Genomic DNA, 21633 nt, shown 5'->3' on the forward strand with positions numbered 1-21633 from the left:
CAAAAAATTTCAAATTGAAGTGTCATAATTTTCAAAATTCTTGTTGTATCGCTTTTTTAATCGCAGGAAAAAATAAAAACATGAATCAGTTAGTAGCTGTAGTTTTAAATTCTTCACGTAGAATTTTATTCGACAAGGTACTAAAATGCAGAACCCATAAAAATGTAGATCCTCCCAAGATACAATCTTCTTCAGAAATTGATTCCTTTTTAAGCGGGAGTAGTGCTCAATACATAGAAGATATGTATAATATTTGGCTCAATGATCCTACCAAAGTTCATGCGGTAAGTTTTATTATTTTCAAATTACTTAATTTTCACGCCCACGTATTTAACTTACTCTGCTGGACTGTCTATTTAGATGGAATTATCTAATCCAAATTTCACTAACTCTTAGTGAGCTCTAAATCTTGAAGGGTTTCTGCAATTAGTACTCTATGAATTCTTTCTATTTTTTTCTGATTGAAATCACACCATTTGAAAATAACTTTATCTACGGTAATTGGTACTTTCAATGTTAAACGCAGATTCTTTTCTCAGATTTTGATTAAGCTGACAATGAGTCTATTCAATTCGTACAGTTTTGACCACTATAAACTTCGTTTCAATGAATAGTTAAATTAATATGAATATTCTGAATCTACACATGGGTATTTTTTTAGAATTTTTCGTTATTTTCCAATTACTAATTATTTTCTTGAATGCAATAGTCATGGGATTCCTTTTTCCGCAATTCCACGGACGGAGCAGTTGGATACTTTTCACCCCCTACGTTAGGTAGTCAAGACAAAGCAACAACAAATGATGTCCAACCTCTCACTACTCCCACAAATCCAATTTTGAATACGGGTAAATCAGATTATGGAATAAACAATCCTGGAAATTCTATATTGGACGAATTTGCTACTGCTCATGTTCCTCCGCATGCAGCTGTGCCTCGTCAACAAGAAGCTGGTTCTTCGGGATTAGCTCCTTCTGAGGAAACCGTGGTATCAAAGCATATGGCGGTGCAAGCTATTATTCGAGGATATCAAGTAAGTTTGCACTCTGTGATGTATTCAATATTATAAAACGAGATTACTTGAAAACTGCGCCTCATGCTGTTTGACCTATTTTTTTTTATTACCAAATGGTTTAGTCGTGTCTCAGATGGAAAAGAGTCGTATCTTGGATAGCAGAAAGTAGTGTTTCAGATGACAGACAAGTGGAAGCCAAGTCTTTTTGATTGCCTCCAATAATCAATATTTTGTACATTGCTAGTTATCTTCATTTCTCCATTACTTGGTTTTGGTTGGTAGTTAGTGGGAGTAATAGAAATTAACTTTTGGTGAGATTTTTTAATAGTTATAAGCCGCGATTTTAAAAATTGGATGAGTTCTCAGCAATCAATAAAGTCCATTTACAATATCTCGTTTCGTACAGATATGATGTACTTGGCCATGAGTGACCTCAATTATTTTAGGTTAATCTTGGATCGATCCCACGTCTTAATATCTCATTGCTTCCGGCAGTAATTGAAGAACAGGGTCTACCAAAAGGTGCCTTATTACCAAGGGTTATCTCTTTCAAATTTGGCTGTACCATTGTAGCGCAGTTGCTTTAGACAGACTTTAAGTTAAAGCTTACTACTTCATTATTATTCAGCTCATCTGATTCGGTTAGTGTAGTATTCATGCACGTCCTTTACCATGGTGTTGATGAGGTCTACTCTTCAAAATCTTTTTTCCTCAAACTTAGCCTAATTTCTTTGAAACTTGGTAATACCCACCTGATATTTCTCGCCGTTGGTTGTTCGGAACTTTGTCTCTAAGATAAAGACCCAGCATCGATCTTTTCGATGCCCAAGTATTTATGTAAAATTGGTTATTACGATTCAAAATTATCTGTTGGTTAATACTATCACAATTAACCACTTAACTTACTCTCTATAGGTACGCGGACATCTTTTGGCTAAATTAGATCCTCTAGGAACAACGGTTGCTTCAAGAGATAGTAAGAATGGAGGTGATCCGCCAGATATTATTTCTCCATATTACAAAATCGGTAAGTTGGAGCTCGATTTATTACAAGAGTGTTTGTAATAATCCAGGATCAACGATACTTCTAAATACACACATAATGGGGTAACTCTACTCTATCCATACATTTTCCCGGCTACTCTGGATCATTATTTCGAAAGCGTCAGGCAAAACCAAAAACAAAAACATCGAATGTCAATAAAAGGAAACTGTTTGAGACAGACAGAAAATACTACGCTGCTTGATCGCTTTATTATGGATGATGCAAGTTGGTTTTTCGAGTATCACCACGAAACCAAGCCTCAGAGTCCACCACATGATCCAAGATCAAAAAAGGTGATCCATAAGGAGTTTTTTCCACTTGCATAAGCCTTAAATCAAGTATTTTAAAGTGAAGACTTCCAAAAAGTGTCCAAAGAGTGCACCCAGACATCAATACATACTATGATATAGTTTTCAATTTACCAGAAGATTCCAGTGTCACTTCAGCCACATTATTCTCCAGATCTATCGCCATAAGGTTTCTTTATCTACTCTAAAATAAAAAACGTCGAGAAAGGAATCGATTTTGAATTGATTCGAGACAATTATGTTCTCGTAGATTCTAAAACAGAATTACTACAAAGCCTGAAAACCATTCCTGGGTCGGTTTTTTAGTGGGGAAGGGAATTACTCTGATGAGGATCATGTTGTTCAGAATAATTTTTACATAAGTCTCGTTACTTAATTGTCAGACATCTTAATAAATATTGTTCTAGATCCGGCTGATATGGACAGAAAGTTCAAACTTCCAAAAACAACCAGTATAGGTGGCAAAGAAAAATATTTACCTCTTCGAGATATTATAAGCAGATTAGAAACAGCGTATTGTGAAAATATAGGTTTAGAATACATGTTTATAAATTCCGTGGAACAATGTGATTGGATTCGCGATAAATTCGAGCCACCGGGAAGTACGGAAATTCCCGTTGAAAAGAAAAAACTTACTCTGGCAAGATTAGCCAGAGCCCAGCTGTAAGTGCTTAGCAATGTTATTAGTGTTTGAAATTTCGCCTCTGCTTTATACGAGACGCATTTAGACATTATGTACATCGATTCGGCAACCAGGGCAATGCCATTGGTCAGATTCGAATTCAAAACGAGTGCGAAATGTGTACATAGAATGTAAATCGGTGCCAAACGAACGTATGGAATGTCGTCACAGTTTAGCGCATGCTGTTAGGCCACCTAAAATGCCAGCAACCTAACCTAACCTAACCTAACATAACCTAACATAACCTAACATAACCTAACATAACCTAACATAACCTAACATAACCTAACATAACCTAACATAACCTAACATAACCTAACATAACCTAACCTAACCATATTCGTGCGTTTTTGCTGGCATTTCAGGTGGCCTAACAGCATATCCGCATGCGCAAACTGTGACGTTCGTTTGGCGCCGATTTATATTCTATATACACATTTCGTACTCGAACTATAATTGATTTTGAATTCGTTTGACCAATGGCATTGCCCTGGGTACCAAATAGATGTACATAATGTCTAAATGCATACGGGACACTCTATATTTAATTTCAAACAAATATATTGCACTCAGTTCTGATTTTATTTATTAAACGATAATGAAAAATATCTAATATTTAATAGAATCATTAATAAATTCGAATATCCGTTAGAATTGGGATGATTCTTTTTTTTTTCAGTTTCGAAACTTTTTGCGCCAAGAAATACCCATCTGAAAAGAGGTTCGGTTTAGATGGTTTGGAATCTTTAATACCTTGTTTGAAAACGATAATGGACAGATCATCAGAGCTTGGCGTAGAAATGTTCGTTATCGGAATGGCGCATAGAGGGCGTTTAAATATTTTGGTAAATGTATGCAGGAAATCGTTAGTCCATACGTTTGCGTTTTTTGAGCCTCTTCAACCTTTCGAACATTGTTCTGGTGACGTTAAATATCATTTAGGAGTGTTTACAGCGAGGTAATAATCAATGGTAAAAGAACTAAATTCGAGATACGGGTACCGTCGAATATGATAATAGAAAACGCTACTAAAATTCAACTACCATTTTTAGTCCACATAAATAACGTTTAAACTATCTATTCATTTAATAAATTGTAAATTCAATTTGAAAATAATCGAAAAAATGTGTAAAAATATGTTAGATTTACACTTAAAACTTTGTAATCAACTGTTTTGTTGGTATATTCTTTATTCAATAACAATATACTCAAATAATTTCGAAGTTTTAAACATAGATTGCGTCACTGTCTTTAGTCGAAACTATTAGGGTTTGAAATATTTTTATATTTATTAAATGATTGAATATTTTATAACATAATCAACAAAATGTTCAAGTTAAACTGTACTTCGAGAGTTTTTATTCACGTTTCTTTTATTTAATGACAAAATACTCCAATATTGTCCAGTTTAAAACATAGATTGCGCCACTAAAATGTAACCACCATCTTTAGTTCATACTAATAGTGTTTGAAATATTTTTTCGTCTATTAAATCATTGAATGTTATATGTATAATAATCATCAACCGAATGTTTAAAGCATGTCAAAGTAACATTCAAATTTTTGTTAATATATTGTTTATTAAATAACGAAATCATCAAATAATTTTTTCTTTTCAAACACAGATGGCGCAACTAAAATTCGACTACCATTTTTAGGCAAACCTATTATAAAATATTTATTCTCCTATAAACCGACTGTTATATTTAAAAAAAAATTAACAAAATGTAAAAAGACATGTTAAAGTTCTCCTCAAGCTTTTTATTCACATTGTGTGTTGATACAGTTTCAATTTAATAACAAAATATTCAAAGAATTAATCAGTTATGAACATAGATCACGCCACTAAAATTCAACCACCATCTTTAATCCAAGTTGATAGCTTAAAATATTAATTCTTCTATAAAATCATTTATTTAATTTAACGATAATCTTAGAAATGTTCAAAGGGATGTTTAACTTCCCCCAAATTTTCTATTCACCTTATGAGTCGATATATTTGACACTCAAAAACAAAGTACTCGAATAGTTCTCTAATTTTAAACATAGATGGCGAGGTGGTGTTCTTACAAGAATTGTTCAACACTTTTATTTTTGCAGAATGAATCGAGTAACAAATAAAAACGTTAAAATTGTTTTGATCGCTAATCCATCTCACCTGGGATGCAGTTTTCCCGCTGTGCTGGGTAAAGTCAGAGGAGAACAATTCTTTAAAGGAGACGTAGAAGGGAAAAAAGTAAGAAAGTTTGATGTAAACATTTTTCATCATTCCGTATTGAGATTTTTTTTAAATTTGCTTAAGTAAATATCTCCAGAGAAACATGTATGTGCGTTTTCTGAAAATTCTCTCAGAACTGTGTCCATTATGCTCTTGTTAGTAGACTTAGAAAACGTAAAATGTCTGAACGAAAATTTTCCGCGGCCCTAGTGATTTCGTAGGCCGGATCTACTCCAATTCGGGAACTCGAAATTGAAGATTCTCAATATTTAAGGAGATTTTTTGAGAAAAACAACGCATTCAAATATTTTCTTTCTCATACCTTCTCCAGTTTTACACGTAAATGATGCTGACTTATCTGGTTTAGTTAATAACCGCATTTTTCTTGGTATTTCGTTTGTCGATCATCCCCATTTTTCGCCTGATTCTTTGAGGTTCAAGTTTTTTTGTATTCGGTATTCAACCAGCGTCGTATTCCAAAATACTTCATTAATTTCATGTTGTCCAATGAGCTCTTTCGATGACATTTTGTTACCGAATTTCAAAAATCACTCTCACAATTCCAACGCAGTTGGATTCCCGCGAGCTTTCCTCCACTGGTAAAGAAATGACATACTCTCCCCACTAAGTAATGTCTACTCTAGCCTAAACAGCCATCACTCAACCTAAACTCTCTAAGACTTTCGATTGTTCAATCGTAATATTTTAATCAGCAAATTGCAGTACTACGGTTTCAGGGAAACACCTCTGGCATGGTTTCACCAACCGAAGTCAGCTTGTAAGGCTGGTACTAGTGACTTCTAGTGACCTAATCACCCATAAATCATGGTGTGATTCTAATCTTCTCTGTCTCAATGTTTCTAAAACTAAAATTACATTTTTCTTTATTAAATAACACCACCATTGACGTCATTAAATGTGTAAATTCTTAGGGTTTTTTGTGGACAATTCCTTGAAATGTGAGTTTCGTAATACTGCCTCATCTAAAAAATTAAGTTCCTCCTGTTTAACACTGAGATCAGTTTCCAAAGAACTGAATTTATCCATCTCGTTAACTGTTTATCATGCCCTTATTGAGTCGCATCTCTGATATGCCCTTTCCTTCTGAGGTACGTGTGGAACGACTCAAATTGAACGAAAACTTCAAACTACAAAATAGAGCAGTTAGATATTCACTCGGATTAAACAGCAGGGCTCACTGCAGGGACTTTCTGATTCTTCTATATTCATCTTTGAATCCGTTTGCCAAATTCGTAAGCACGCTTCTCCAATTTCAGAAGGTCGTTGTACGGCTATCCATTTAGGACCGCGAGGCACGACCTTTACCTACCTACTTCACGTTCAGAATTTGTTAAGAGCTCAATATTTTACAAGGTTTTTTTTACAAATTGTAACAATAAAGCTAACAACAGGGCTCTAATCAAATATTGGCGGTTTTCACATTTTAATGTCATCCGATGGAGCTAGTCATTGCGCGTCGCAATATTAGTCACAAGATATAGGTTTCAACCAATCAGAAGATGTAATTCGTAAAGTACTGACTCACAAATCATTAGTCTGTCACACTTTGAGAAAGAAGAAGATACTGACAAAACTATTCGAAACATGTCACGTATTCACACAGGATGTGGATGTGGATCAGTAAAATTGACCCGGTATCTTCAAGATAGTGCAATTTATTATAAAACTAAACGACGCGTACATAATTTTACATTAAAGAATTTAGCAATTAAAGAAGTAATGTATTATTGGTTCGATGAGTCAAATGACACGTTTGAAGCCTCTGTTTTTACTTTATGCCTAAAGGCCCTTTCACACCAAACGAATCCGAATCAATCAGAATCACTCCGAATCAAGTTGAATCTGATTGACCAAGATCCGGCTTCGAGCGCTCCGTTTAAGTGTGAAGGGACTCTTTTCCCGCCTTCAGACCGGACGAATCTGGTTCAATCAGGTTTGATTCGAGGTCGCACTTGATTCAACCTGTCAGATTCCTCGTCCGGTCAGTCTTGATTCAACAACCATACGAGATGGACGTGGAGTTATTAATTTTAAAAGTTAAAGAAAATGGTGCGATTTATGGCGCCAGTGATAAAAATCACAGCAACAGAAATCTCATATCTTCTGTGTGGAGGAAAATTGGCGAAGAATTAAACATTCCAGGTAAGAATTATTCAGGTTGGTTCAGTTGGTGTGAAAGTGTGGAGATGACGAATCAGATTCAATTTGATTCGGAGTGATTCGGATTTGGATTTGGTGTGAAAGGGGCCTAAGTAGACCATCTAGAAAAGATTTTGAGTCAAAAATTATTGCCTGTGATTTAATATTCCGATGGATGTTGTGCTCAAAATCGCAATACAACCTTGAGCAATTCTTTATTACGTTTAGCGACAGAAAAAAATATTGTGATCACTCAAAAAGTACCTGGAGAAAGGTCGTATCTACATGGAATGTGATTCCGTAAGTAGCCCAATAGAACGTAAACTAAAACGCCAAAAAATTTACCTTCCACACTATGCCTTACGAAGAATTTGGTATAAAATTGGTTTTGATGACGAACTTCAATCGTTACCACAACGTCCCACGCCACTTAATAGCATTAAACAAATAAATTACAGATATAAATTGTATACCAATTACAAAATGGAAGTATGAAGATTTGCAAGACCTAAAAAGTGTATTACCATCTAGTAACCATTCTAGAGATTTTGGGTTATTATTTAAATTTAATCACCATTATATATTGTGTCGTTCAAGTTTACTAAAGACTAAGTTTGGAAAAAATAACAATCACATTTTCTCTCTAAAGGTTTCTGTGTTACCAATAATGCGATTGTTCGAAATTTTTCTTATAGATTCTTAAAATTCTTTGTTTTTTTTTTGTAAATATAAAGTTTACAAAACTGACTTATCGAGTTTTGTTATCTTAAGGACGATATCCACTTCAAAGTATGTCTTGACATGTCTGGACATCGTTAGCCGCGAGATATCTACTCTTAAGAGTGTGTCCATTTATTTGAAACAGTCTCGAATATGGAGGGTAGAAGTAAAAAGGACCATCTCATATGGGGCTTAGCTTAAAAACTGTCCGCTTGTAGACGGTAAATTATAATTCAAAATTTGACCAGAACTTAGTTATGTAAAATAGAGTGAAATATGCGGTGTTTTCTGTCCTTATTCTTAAATTCCTAGGGCGTTATTTAAAATTTACACTCATGCGATAGTAGCGCCTCTCTAACGTAAAGAGTTTGATGGACACTCTCTATAGCACCTTACATCTACCCCTCCATAGTTTCGAGAGCAATCTCAGATGGATACGCACCTTTAGAACAATCAATTCAAATCTGAACTTTTCTATGTATGCTACTTTTAAGGTGATGGCAATCATTATACATGGAGATGCTGCTTTGACAGGTCAAGGAGTCAATTTCGAAATAATGAACATATCTGAAGTTCCCTGTTATACTACACACGGTGTTTTACATATAGTCGCTAATAATCAAATTGGTTTTACAACTGATAAAAAAGTACAAGGATCTTCTCCATATTGTACCGGTAAATATAATTTTATTATTATTGCATTATAAGGGAAAAGGTATATAAGCGAAACTGTACTGTTTAACAAAAATCCAGTCTCTCGGACTTGTCTGTAATGATGATGATGTACTGATACTCTTTAAGTATCCTGCGAGTACTTGAGGGTGACGTGAGTATTTGTTTATCATATTTTTTACACTGTTGAATCTTGATCAACTAGATTTATTATAATAGTCCGGTCAAATTAGATCAAAAAATAAGAGTGAAGCTACATAATTCCCATCAAGCTGAAAATCGGTAAAATTGTTTAAAATAGAATTGAAAATAAAATTTGAATGGTCTCCATCATTTCCGTGTATGGAAAAAATTTTATTCAAAGTTCTTAAGAGTTTTTCGCGATTATCAGCAAAACGGTAAGTTTTATTATGAAAATACTTCAGATGAAAATTGTGGAACATAAAATTATCTACAAAAAATGTATTAATGTTTTTTTTTCTACGAGTCACCGTTTCTGAGATATAACGATTCAAAAAGTTGTAAAAGTTATAAGATCAGTTTTACTGTATTTGATGAACCAGTCAACAAACATTTTTTACAAATACTCACAACAAGTCTCGGTTCATTTCTTTGTTGTAAGAAAATTTTACTGCTGAAAATATATTGGTGAAACCGTTAAATACTTTTACAACTTTTTGAATGATTTTATCTCAGAAACAGTGGCTTGTAGGAAAAAAAGTAGTGATACGTTTTTTGTAGATAATTTTATGACCTACAATTTTTATCTAAGGTATTTTCATGATAAAACTCATCGTTTTGCTAATAATCGCGAAAAACTCATTTTTTTGACCTTTGACCTTGAATAAAAATTTTTTCCATGCACGGAAATGATGGGGAACATTCAAATTCTATATTGAATTGTATTTTAAACAATTTTACTGATTATCAGCTTGATAGGAATTTATGTACCTATGTCTAAATTGACCGGAATGTTTTTGGTCTTACATTCCCAGTTTCTCTATAATGTCGTTCAACGGCTCTAAATGTATTTTTACTTGTTAAGTTTCTTTTAGGAAACTTTTCTGCACAACAGTTGCTCTAAATACTCGCTTAAGATTAATAAAATGTCGGTGTATTCAATTGAGTACATTTCGATTAATAATATATAATTGTACAAAAAACAATGTTTCAAAAATCTAATTATTGTTGACCTATCCTCATAAAAAATCAATAAACGATAGTTTTTTATAGCAAACTTAAAGAAGAAGAAGACAAAAAATTCGCATAATGCATAAAAATTAAAAATTAATAACTACCAACATCGGTTATTATTCATAATTTTCAAATCAAAATATTTCGAAAAGGGTACATAGTCCCAAGACTATCTACTTAATATTTTGGTGTTAAATTGAATGATGTTTAAATTAACTTGAATTTATGCCACCTCGGGCAAAATCCACACTCTACCACCCCTGTCATTCCGACAGGTGTTCATTGTTTTTTCGCGTCGCAGTTTCGCTCTTAATCTCCTTCCTCTACTCCTAGTTCTATAGGAGATTCGGGGAGGTCTAATTTTTTTGTCAAGGGTTGTTTGGTCGTCGTAATGTGTATGTGTGATTCGCTACATTGGATAAACTCTTTCCAACCTACTTCGGCTAGAAAATATCAAATCCGATTGGCTCCTCGATGCATTACTGAAGTTCTAGGATCGCATTTTTCAATTTTGTGTATTTTTTACTTTTTCTTTACTAACCTATTGATCCAATAGCCTCCTCGGTCTCCCGTCTTTCCTGTAGTCTTCTCTGGTGGACAAACAAAGCCCATGTCTTTATCCTTGTTTGCCCACTGGATTTTTTGTATGTTAATTTTCATATTCCTCTCTTTTGTTGTAGAAGATGGCTTGGCTTTTCTATCTTTCATGTTTTGGATACTGCTGTTCTTCGACTTCCGATTTCTCGTTCATCACCTTCACCTGAAACTTCATCTCCTTGAGATAGGTGCTCAAGATTTATATGAAGGTTTCGTCTATCATACCTCTTTCATCTTGTAAAGCAAGACCAAGCCACACTTGACGGAAGACTTTGCTCATGACGAGGAAAATAAACTCTTTTTGGTTGAAACCTTGAGTAGTGTATTCTACCAGTCTCAAGATTTGTTGTTCGGTGCTGTCATTTCTCCTATAGCCGAACTGTTCTGTCTAAAGTGTATTCAGATTTTTTTTTATTCGTTGAGAATCTTCATTATCATTTTCTCAGTGGTTTTAATCATGGCATCTTGATGGGAATTGTTTTTCATCGTTCTGTTTGAAATTCCCTTTGTTCCAAACCTGAATAACTTTCATTTCCATCGGTGTTGCGATTCTTATCTGTTTATGTTTTCTTCCACCATGGTCTAGAAATGTCCCCGTCGGGGTGTTCTTTCAGTGTAAACTGATGATGGTGTTTTTCACCGCTTCGACCTTTTCTATTTCCGTGTATGCCATCTCGTTGGCAATTTGTAACTAGCGCCCTCCACGAGAGTCATATATAAAAAAAACTTTTTTTCTTCGACGCCCTTTATCTTGAATACAAGCCTTACGAAAATTTTATTACTGCTACAAACCTCAATCATTTTCTACCTATCCTAGAGACTGGGTCATCTTTTTTGAAACATACTGTTTAATCCCGCCTAGACAAGGATGATTTTTTGCTTATTGGAGAATTTTGGAATAATTTTTAATCGTTCTGTACTACTTTTGAATAAAATCACATTGAAAAAAACCTATTTAATCCAATATTTGTAGTAGGTTTCTATGATGTTTAAATGATGGCAGTTAACGTGTTAAAATATAGATGTAGCATTATAAATATTTTATTCCATCAACATTCCTTATATTTGAAAGCGACTGTACTTTAAGATTACACATAAAAATTCGATTTTTTTTATTTTGGTGAACGAAGCAGATATTTTTTAGGCAAACTCTCAAAGTATTTGATATTTACAGATATCGCGCGATCAATAAACGCTCCGATTATGCACGTAAACGCCGATTGTCCGGAGAAAGTAGTTTACGTATCAAAAGTGGCTGCCGAATGGAGACAAAAATTCGGCAGAGACGTCGTAATCGATTTAGTCGGTTACAGGAGATACGGTCATCAAGAAATCGACGATCCAAATTTCACTCAACCGGTTCTTTACAAAAGGATAAGTAAAATGGTTCCGGTGTTCGATCAATACGCGCGAAAACTTGTTAACGAAAAAATCGTCTCCGAAAACGAAGTGAATAACATCAGAAACGAATATCTGAAAATATTGGAAGACGAATTTCAGAAATCTAAACAAGAGAAACATCTCAGTTTGAAGGATTGGTTGGATTCTCCGTGGGATGCTTTCTTTGAAGGTTATTCTTGTTGTATCGGTGCATTCCACTAAGTGTTTGCGATCGAGGTGTAGGGTACAGGAAATAACTAAAATGAGCTGGAAATTCAAACATTTATTCTTCATTTAAATTTCAAAATCTTTAAAACATCAAAAAGTGTAAAATGTTTTTAGGATTTTTAATACTGGCCTAACCTGAAACTAAATAAAAATGTTTTATAGTTAAGCAGGTTTATGAAATTCTTGAAACAAAATACAAAACGGGGTATTTACAAAACTTTTTTCCAAAAATAAAAGAAATTCACTACATTTAAATCTGAATGTCCTGATTGTTGTGTAGTTTTTGTTGTTTGGTCCAAAAGTACTTCTGGAAACTGTTTATTTTTTTCAATACACTTTTGTTTTTGATGAGCATTTCGTAAAATTCATCACAAAAATGATGGAAATTCACTCGAATTCACTCGAATCTACATGAGGATTGATTTCATTATTAATATTCTAGAAGTGAATCTTAATATTTACCAAATTAAAAATTACCAAATATCAGTTTTTACTTATTTTATAAATCTTGAATAATCCAAATTTTCGTGTTATTAACAAAAAACGGGATTTTTCGTACCCTTGTTTTAGAGGTGGGTCGAAGAATCCATTCCATTATTTGATGCGATATGGGACATTATAAGTACTTTTGAAGCATTCTTATGATGCACATCCAAATATTTTAGTCAAGTCAAGCACTCCACTAAAAAATTCAATAACTTACAAATTATAACATAACGTTCAAAAGTTATTCAACTTGGGTTTACAATTATTACGCTTTGGACTAGGTGGAACGGGAAATATCGTGGTAATGAACGTGATTGTCGTGAACGCTCGGTGGAATGTACCAATTGGTAACTAGAAAAATAGTTTTTTCAATCAATAGATATATTACAACTTAACCCGTTTTATATAGAAGGTAATCCTATAGGAAAATACGACTTAATTTACAACAAAAAGCATTTTTCAAAGAAACTTTCTATTTCCTTGTATGGTAGACATATAATCTTGAATGTAAGCTCTTCTTTTTTCTTTTTCGTTTTCTCTACAGCTCTAAGTGAATCTAAACTTTATCAATTATCGTCCTACAACTTCTTGTACTTCTATTCGTCATTTCAGGATTCCAAATTCTAGAGGATAACCCACTTTTTGGGTAAATTTATTAATCATATATTCTCTAAATTTTTTCAATTCCTTTTTTCTTTGACCCTTTTATATGTTTTTATTGCTAAATCTTCTTGATTTTAGGTATTTTCTGCTTTTAATGCAGATAAAAAATTGACGTTTCGACCTATTTCGGTTTTTGTTTTTTGCCTTTAAAACCTTAAATTTACCAACAAAAACATATAAAAAGGTTTAAGAAGCAAACATTTTCTATACATTTGTTGTAATCCTCGGAGTCCATTGAAGCTTTTGTTGCTTCAATGGACTCGTGGCGTGTTTCCTGAAACGAATTTTTAACTATCTTTTTTTTTTACGTAAAACGTAAGAGCATAAATCCTTTTATACTCGAGTAATTCGTGTGGTGCCTGCCATGTGGTGATGCCTGGGAATATTGATCTTGAACTTCTGTAGGTTGAACTGTTCGGGGAAGACGTGCCATAGTAGCAGGCGAACTGGGTGGTCATGAGCCGCGTTTGCCTGTCGAGTAGGTCTTGCAAAAACAGACTCGGGTCGGCGATCTATCTTCTATGCTCTAAGCCGTCCAGGCTTTGGCTCAATTCTTAACCGTCTATGTGCGTGATAAATGCCAAAGATGGACGAATCTGGGCCTTGCAGAGGATTAGAACTGTTGCGGACTATATAACTTTCTGATATCTAAGAGAACTGTGATGCTGCCTTGACTAAATCGGCCCCGTGACTATTTCCAAAGATACTACTTCCAACTTCAACATCCAACAAGCGAATTTGCTGTTATGGTGATAGTTTATGTACAGAGAGGACCAAATCCTAAGCCAGCCTTAAACAACAGCTTGGGTCTTAGCTGCATTAAACTCAATCAGATTGCTGAAAGAGAGTAAGTGACAAGAACACCAGGGGAACTCCAGCATTGATCTGGATGGATCGGTCTTTCAGAGAACCACTAAGCCCATCCATAAGTCAGGACGATAAACCGTACAATCTTAATTTATTTAGAAGTTTGGCATGCCAAACTCCTCGGTCAAAAGCCAATGCGAAACCAAATCTGGCAAATAATATGGCCCTCGTTTCGCTTTTGGCAAAAAAATCAAGTTGAAATCGTGCTGTAATGGATTTTCAACCGAAAATTTCGGCTTATTTTGAAGCTATTCGGGAAATTGTTAAGCTACGCTGTTGAGCAACTATTTTACGACCCTGTTGAGAGCTTGTGCTATCTCTGGAATGCCGATACGACGATTTTGGAATACCATTTCTTCAACATATTCGATGTTATCGTTTCTAAAAGATGTGCCCAACTCCCATGAGGTACGTTTTCAACGTATTCAGGATCTCTACGGAATATTTTTTGCCACTTTTCAACGATTCCATAGCCGTAATTTCATTGGAATTACGGAATATACTTTTTTATCGCGACGGAAATGTTGTGAAAGGTCGTAGGTCTGTATTTTTTCTAAACCTTCAATTGTGATCATTATATAAACTTTATATTCGCCTTCTGGCACCAGAAGCGTTGCCACAATTGCTCTATTGAGCTCCTAGAATGGTGATTTGAGAAGTGCAACTGTAGGGAAGCCCGCCGAAAGCAGATAACTTTGGATTTTCATGGAACCGGCAGCTCATAGACCTCCATTTCCTTATATTATTTTTTTGTATGTTTTCCATTGATTAATTTTCCTATACGCCAGTTTTTTCCGATTATTTGTACATTGTACCATCCGAATTATAAAACATTCATCGGTTTCAAAATAGGAAAAGACGAAAACAAAATGAAACCGACAGGAGTCAAAGAAGAAACGTTGCAGCATATTTGTCAAGTTGTTTCCTCGTTGCCTCCCGATTCGGCGAAATTCGTTCTACACAAAGGTATATAAACTCGAATGATGTATCGGAGAATATCTTGTACTTTTAACTTTTTCATCTACTTGTATCAGGTCTCGTAAAAGTCTTGAAAAACAGAAAAGATATGCTCGCAAAACGTACGGTCGATTGGGCGATGGGTGAAGCTTGTGGATTCGGATCGTTGTTGAAAGAGGGCATTCCAGTAAGAATGACCGGCGAAGATGTGGAAAGAGGAACATTTTCACATCGACATCACGTTTATCATCATCAAGACATTGAAAATGAAACGTATTGGTAAGCTTAGAAATCTTTTCTTACGAAATCTAGTAACTACACGAAGGCGGTTGTTTTTTTTTAATAACGGTTCGAATTTACCATTTATGTGAATGTTTTATAATATCAAATTGAGTTTAACTCTTCAATAGACCTTTAAATGTGTTTAAACAACAATTTTCAATGGTCAAACTTCTTCTCACGTGTGGTGGCCTCGTACGGAGAAAGCAAAAACAAGAAAGCGACTGGACAGAGCTTGGCGCCTCGCGTGTCTTTGTATCTCAAGGTTCATTCGTACAGCCCCAACTAGGGCTTTCAAAGTTCTACTGGGTCTTCTACATTTGGAACTAACGAGATAATTTGAGCCATGAGGTCAGCATATAGACTGAATTGCAGCCTAGACCTACTGGCCATGCGAAAATCTGGACTAAGGACAGGGTGAATTTAAAATGATATTAATGGGCAGACTAAAATACGCCTACGGCCGTTATTGATACGGTCTTGGAGGCTCACATCAACTGATAGAGAGCAGTAGATTGGTGACTCAAATCCTGCTGTACTAAATAATAGAGCTACCTGGTTTACAGATGGCTCCAGGATGAAAACCTTGACCGGAGCACACGTCTGCGGAGGATATCCCAAAATAAGTAAATTTTCTCGCTTTGGGGTATATGCTACCGTCTTTCAAGATGAGGTATTCGCCATAGTGAAACAGTAATTTTAATTTACTCAAACAGAAGAAAGTCCTACAAGAACTGGTGATTGAAAACTGCTAGAACCAGCTCGTTTGGATGCTCAGAACTCATTCTTGGTGTAGCCATAAGTGGTCTGAAGATGGATAGAGACAGACGGCTTGAGAAAAGCTGAGGCTCGCAAAGACGGGCCTTCTGCCTCTCTTACTAAATAATTTTTCCATTTAAATAGTCATGAAATTCCACTGGTGTCTGGAATTTTGATCGAAAACTGTCATTTAAGACGCCACTTCCACACTATAAACATCACGGAAGACCAACAGGGCCGCTGGTGGATGGAAGAGAGAGAAACTGCAGACCACGTGTTCGTGGCCATCGGGCGCGGCTTAAAAACTTGGGAAAACCTCACAGTTTTCCTAGTGACGTGAAAAGGCTGAAACCAAAGTGCCTGATGGACTTATTAAAGGACATACGCCTTTGGTTTGTTCAAGTGGGACGACGAGCTTATCAGAAAGCTTATGTGCTTAAAGGTCCTTGGTGCTCACCATCCTACTATAAAAATGAATTTTTAGAAGCGTAATACGCTGTAACTTCCACCAGAGCGTAATACACAATTTGGTATGGCCCCCAAATACCAGCGAATCTATTTCTTCTTTCCTAAAATGTGAGTTTAGTCGTCGTTAATCTGACCTATGACAGAGTGGTCTGTTTAGTATCAATACTAGGTCGTTAGCAGTAACTTTATGAAGACGGCAGTGTTTTAGAAGGTCGTAAGTTAACATTTAAGTGTAATTATTTTTACAAACTTTATATTCGCCTCCTAATACCAGCAGTGTTGCTACATACTATTTCAGGAAGTGCATTGTTATATTTTTCACTGAAACATTCTGCATTGTCAATTGAATTTCACGTTTTATTTAATTTTTAGTCCTCTTCACAACCTTTACCCAGATCAAGCCAATTATACAGTTTGTAACAGTACTCTTGCCGAATACGCAATCATGGGCTTCGAGCACGGATACTCTTTCGTTAGTCCCAACGCTTTAGTAATTTGGGAAGCCCAATTCGGTGATTTCGCAAATACCGGACAGCCTATCATTGATCAGATGATATCTAGCTCAGAAGACAAATGGGCAAGACAATCAGGATTTGTGTTACAATTACCTCACGGCTTGGAAGGTAAAGAATACGTTTAATTTTTAAACATTCCCAATTTTTATCTAAATCATTATATATATATATTAACTAAGTTACAGAAAAAATGATAAATCGATGATTATATAAAATTATTATACATTATCACCACTGAATTCGGTAAATATGGTAAGTTATTTCAAATTTACGATTAGTTTATAAAATCCCGAACTTGTAATGGAGTATGGTATCATTCAAATCGGTTTTTTAACAAGTCTTCAAATTTATAGTTATCCATTACTTTATATCTGTAATTATGCCTTTTATAAGTACTATAATATCATTTTCAATACTGATGGATGATCAGATTTAACATTAGATTCAAATCAACGAACCCTGCTTTTGTCGAGTCAGTTTTTTTATTAATTATTACCTAAATCAGGGGTCTCCAAACTACGGCCCGAGGGCCACATCCGGCCCGCGGACAGGTTTTGTCCGGCCCGCGAAGAGCTACTTGAAAACTCCTTTTAGTTAACTGAAGTATTCTAATTTTATCTTGAATAATTATTAATATGACATCTACATTGTTATGGTCATGGGCCAACTACTGATAACATTGTTGTAAGCTTATTGTTATTGTTTTTGTGTTAAGTTCGATAAAGAAACACAAAATTGGGTTAAAAAAGTTATGGTTTTACTGAACTAAGGGTATAGACTTTTTAGACATCCCCCGATTTTTGGGCGGATGTAATTTGGGCGCTAAAGGATTAATGTACTTTTTACAACATGTAAACTAGGCGCCAAGACCGAAGGGTCAGTTTAATCCTATGCGTATTTTGGGCGCTAACCGACTGAAGTACATGATTTATGAAATACAGTTATTTATTAAATCACCGACATTTATAATAAGATAATAAGATATATTTTTGTATTTTTAGATTTTATATTTCTTTATATTTTTATTTAGTACTTAAGTATATACTACATATAAAATAAGAGATTTACATAACCTAACCTAACCTAACAAACTTAAAAATCTATCAACTTTCCCTCTATTGGGTTATTTTATGACTCGACCTACCTGCACTTCTTAGCGCCGAAAATACATGTCGGATTATCTACCCTTCTTGGTCAGACAGATAAAGAAGGATGGTTAGCGCCCAAATTACACCCGCCGTCGATTTTTATTTTATTAGTACTAGCTAAATTTATTGAACAGACAAGTTTAACTTTATCGTTATGTATCTCCGTACTTTTCAAACGAATCGTCGAATTTGTTGAAATAAATAAAAGCTTTTCGCATGTACAGTGTGAAAATTGAACTAAATGATTTGTTCGTATTTAGGTGGCGGTCCGGAACATTCGAGCTGTAGGCCCGAGAGATTACTGGATATGGTATCAGAAGATCCTGATGTAATGCCTCCGGAGGATATTAAGCCAATACAACATATTAAAAATATCAATTGGCTCGTTACATATTGCTCGACACCAGCTAATCACTTTCACGCTTTGCGAAGACAGATTTTATTGCCGTTTAGAAAACCGTTGGTGATGTTGGCACCCAAAGGTAACAGCAACTGCTCAATTGCTTTTCCTATTTTGAAGCGTTGTAGCTAGAAATGTCAATTGATGTTTTAGCTTTCTAACGACTATTTTTTTAACAATACTGTGAAAATATAATTGATGATGATAAAATAAATGATCGTTACAGTTTGAATAATAATTTTGCGTTTCCATAAAATTTGAAAAAATAAATTAATATTTAAGTCAAAGTTACAAGGAAACTGCTTGTTTTACATGAATTTACTGCGTAAGCTTTTTCCTAGCAAACTTAATTTTCTATAAGAATACGCATCACAAAAATTTTTCAGATTGATAATTAACGAATTTTGATAAAAAAATGTAATTACTGTTAAAAAATCAATAGTCCTAACGATACATCCCTTAAAGTTATTATTAAGAGCTCAAACGTTCACGATAAACTTTTTTTATCATCATCAATTATATTTTCACAATATCTTTAAAAAATAGTCGTTTTTTGCGCCTATTTTGAAATTGTATGCTTTAAAAGGAAGGCTAGACTAATATATCTCTTAGCACTTTGTGTCGAAAATAGAGGGAAAATTTTGGTTTTCGTTCTTTGCTTTTCTATCTCAAAGTCAATGTGAAGTTTGTACGTATAGGAAGCTAAAAATTAAAGTTGATTTTCTTTTACACAGATAGTATAATCTTGATGCGATTTTGAGTAAAATTTTGAGAAAAATATACTCATAAAACATAAGGGGTTTTCCAATAAGAGGTGTTATTTTGATATTAAAAGAAAAATGCCATTTTTTGAGATAAATGATCGGATGTTTATTTCATTATAAAGAGGAAGGTATGCCGTTAATAATGGAACACAACATCAGCCAAATGGCCGCCACGACTGCGCTTACAGGACCATATCCTTTTCATGAAATTTTCCGTAACTAAATTGCAAAGCGGCTGCCCTATGTCCTCGATAGCCTCACGAATTCCATCTTTGAGGTCTTGAATCGATGCTGGACCTTATCTTTCTTTGTTGGCCCCAAAGGAAAAAGTCGCGAGGTGTTAAATCACAAGATCTCGGTGGCCAATTGTGATCACCTCTTCGAGAGATAACACGGTCCGGAAATTTTTCCCGTAAAAGATCGTTGCTTGTGTGGCACGTAGCGCTGTCTTGTCGAAAGTAAACGTTGTCCAAATCAATACCATCCAATTCCGGCCATAAAAAATCATTAATCATCTCTCGATAGCGCAATCCATTCACCGTAACTATTGCTCCAGCCTCATTTTCGAAAAAGTAAGGTCCAATGACACCGCCAGACCATATACCGCACCAAACAGTCACGCGTTGAGGATGAAGAGGATTTTCAACAATAACTCTTGGATTTTCCGAGCCCCAGATTCGACAATTTTGTTTATTTTCGTAACCACCAAGGTGGAAATGGGCCTCATCAGTTAAGATGATTTTTCGATGAAATTCCGGAAAATTTTCATGCATTTCAAGGACCCAATCAGCAAAGAGACGACGTTGTTGATGATCGGCCGGCTTAAGTTCTTGTGTTAACTGAACTTTATAGGCCTTAAGACCTAAGTCTTTATGCAAAATACGGTGTAATGACGTTTGTGGAATGGCTAATTCCAAAGAACGACGAGAAATGGACAAACGTGGGTTTTCTTCAACACTTTGGGCTATAACAGCAATATTCTCAGTTGTTCTTGAGCGACGTGCACGGGTTTGATTCTTCACATCACTAACTTGTCCCAACAGCTCAAATTTTTCTACCAATTTCTGTATTGCGGTCCGAGAAGGTGCTTCACGTCAACCCAAAAATGTTTTAGTTTTACGAACCGTCTCTGCCAAACTTTCACCATTTTTATAGTGAATTTTAATAATTTTAATGCGCTGTTGAAGCGTGTATCTTTGCATTTTCATTAATGGCGTAGTTTCTACTTGTCAAATGTCAAAAAATGACAGCTTCAAAAGTGACATTTACCGAAATAGCGGGCTGTTCAAAATAACACCTCTTATTGGAAAACCCTTTATTTAGAGCATAAAATTTTATTTTATTTATTATCATCCATAGCAATTCTTCGATACCCGGAAGCACGAAGCTCATTCGACGAAATGAAGGAAGGTACTGAATTCAAATGGATTATACCCGATGACGGCCCCGCAGGCTCAGATCCTGCCGGTGTACAAAAAGTAATGTTTTGTTCGGGGAAAGTATTTTATGACATTAAAAAAGTTGTAAAAGAAAAACATATGGAGTCGAAAATAGCACTTATTCGTATAGAACAAGTTAGTATATGATATTATGAACAATTATTTAAGAAGTTTAAAAATTTAAATAATTTATAATAAATTTTCAGTTGGCTCCTTTCCCGTTTAGTTTAGTTAAAAAGGAAATACAAAAATATCCCAAAGCGAAAATATGTTGGTTGCAAGAAGAACATAAAAATCAGGGTTTCTGGGATCATATGGAACCTCGTCTAAGGACAATACTTAAAGCATTAAAGGACCCCAGAGACGTGAGGTAGGAATGCACTTGCTTCTAATTTAATAACCCCTTATATATGGAATATAATGCGATGTAAGTTGAGTTGTGTAATTTCAATTTTAGTTACGTAGGACGAGCTGTCTCAGCTTCTCCGGCAACGGGATTCCGATTCAAACATGGAACAGAAATACGACAGCTACAGGAAGACGCACTAAAAATATGAGTCTTTATATAATCATAAAACAATAATTTCGTATGAGTATATCAAGTTTATTTTGAAGTTAGGTGCAATAAAATATACCGTTTCTTTTATTTCGTTTTTTTATTTGACCACT

At 34.9% G+C, this 21633-nt stretch overlaps 1 protein-coding gene across 1 annotated transcript; it reads left to right on the forward strand.

The window, feature by feature from the left end:
- Window positions 1-80: 80 nt before the first annotated feature.
- LOC130441775 (2-oxoglutarate dehydrogenase complex component E1-like) lies at window positions 81-21521 on the forward strand. Its single transcript, XM_056775562.1, has 16 exons — window positions 81-284; window positions 710-779; window positions 930-1033; window positions 1931-2042; window positions 2776-3031; window positions 3730-4008; window positions 5151-5286; window positions 8643-8823; window positions 11786-12181; window positions 15088-15201; window positions 15270-15471; window positions 17071-17321; window positions 18622-18843; window positions 20885-21099; window positions 21171-21334; window positions 21422-21521. The coding sequence occupies exons 1-16, from the start codon at window positions 81-83 to the stop codon at window positions 21519-21521; spliced, it is 3006 nt and encodes a 1001-aa protein (XP_056631540.1).
- The last annotated feature ends 112 nt before the right edge of the window (window positions 21522-21633 follow it).

The sequence above is a fragment of the Diorhabda sublineata genome, chromosome 3 (genome assembly GCF_026230105.1).
Source record: "Diorhabda sublineata isolate icDioSubl1.1 chromosome 3, icDioSubl1.1, whole genome shotgun sequence".
In the NCBI taxonomy this organism is placed as follows: domain Eukaryota; kingdom Metazoa; phylum Arthropoda; class Insecta; order Coleoptera; family Chrysomelidae; genus Diorhabda; species Diorhabda sublineata.

What these genes read in the sequence shown, in the direction of transcription:
- LOC130441775 (XM_056775562.1), top strand. Translation starts at nt 81, where the DNA reads ATGAATCAGTTAGTAGCTGTAGTTTTAAATTCTTCACGTAGAATTTTA. An exon ending in CTATTATTCGAGGATATCAA is followed by an intron (nt 1,034 to 1,930) that starts GTAAGTTTGCAC and finishes TACTCTCTATAG; the next exon opens with GTACGCGGACATCTTTTGGC. An exon ending in ATCTTCTCCATATTGTACCG is followed by an intron (nt 8,824 to 11,785) that starts GTAAATATAATT and finishes TGATATTTACAG; the next exon opens with ATATCGCGCGATCAATAAAC.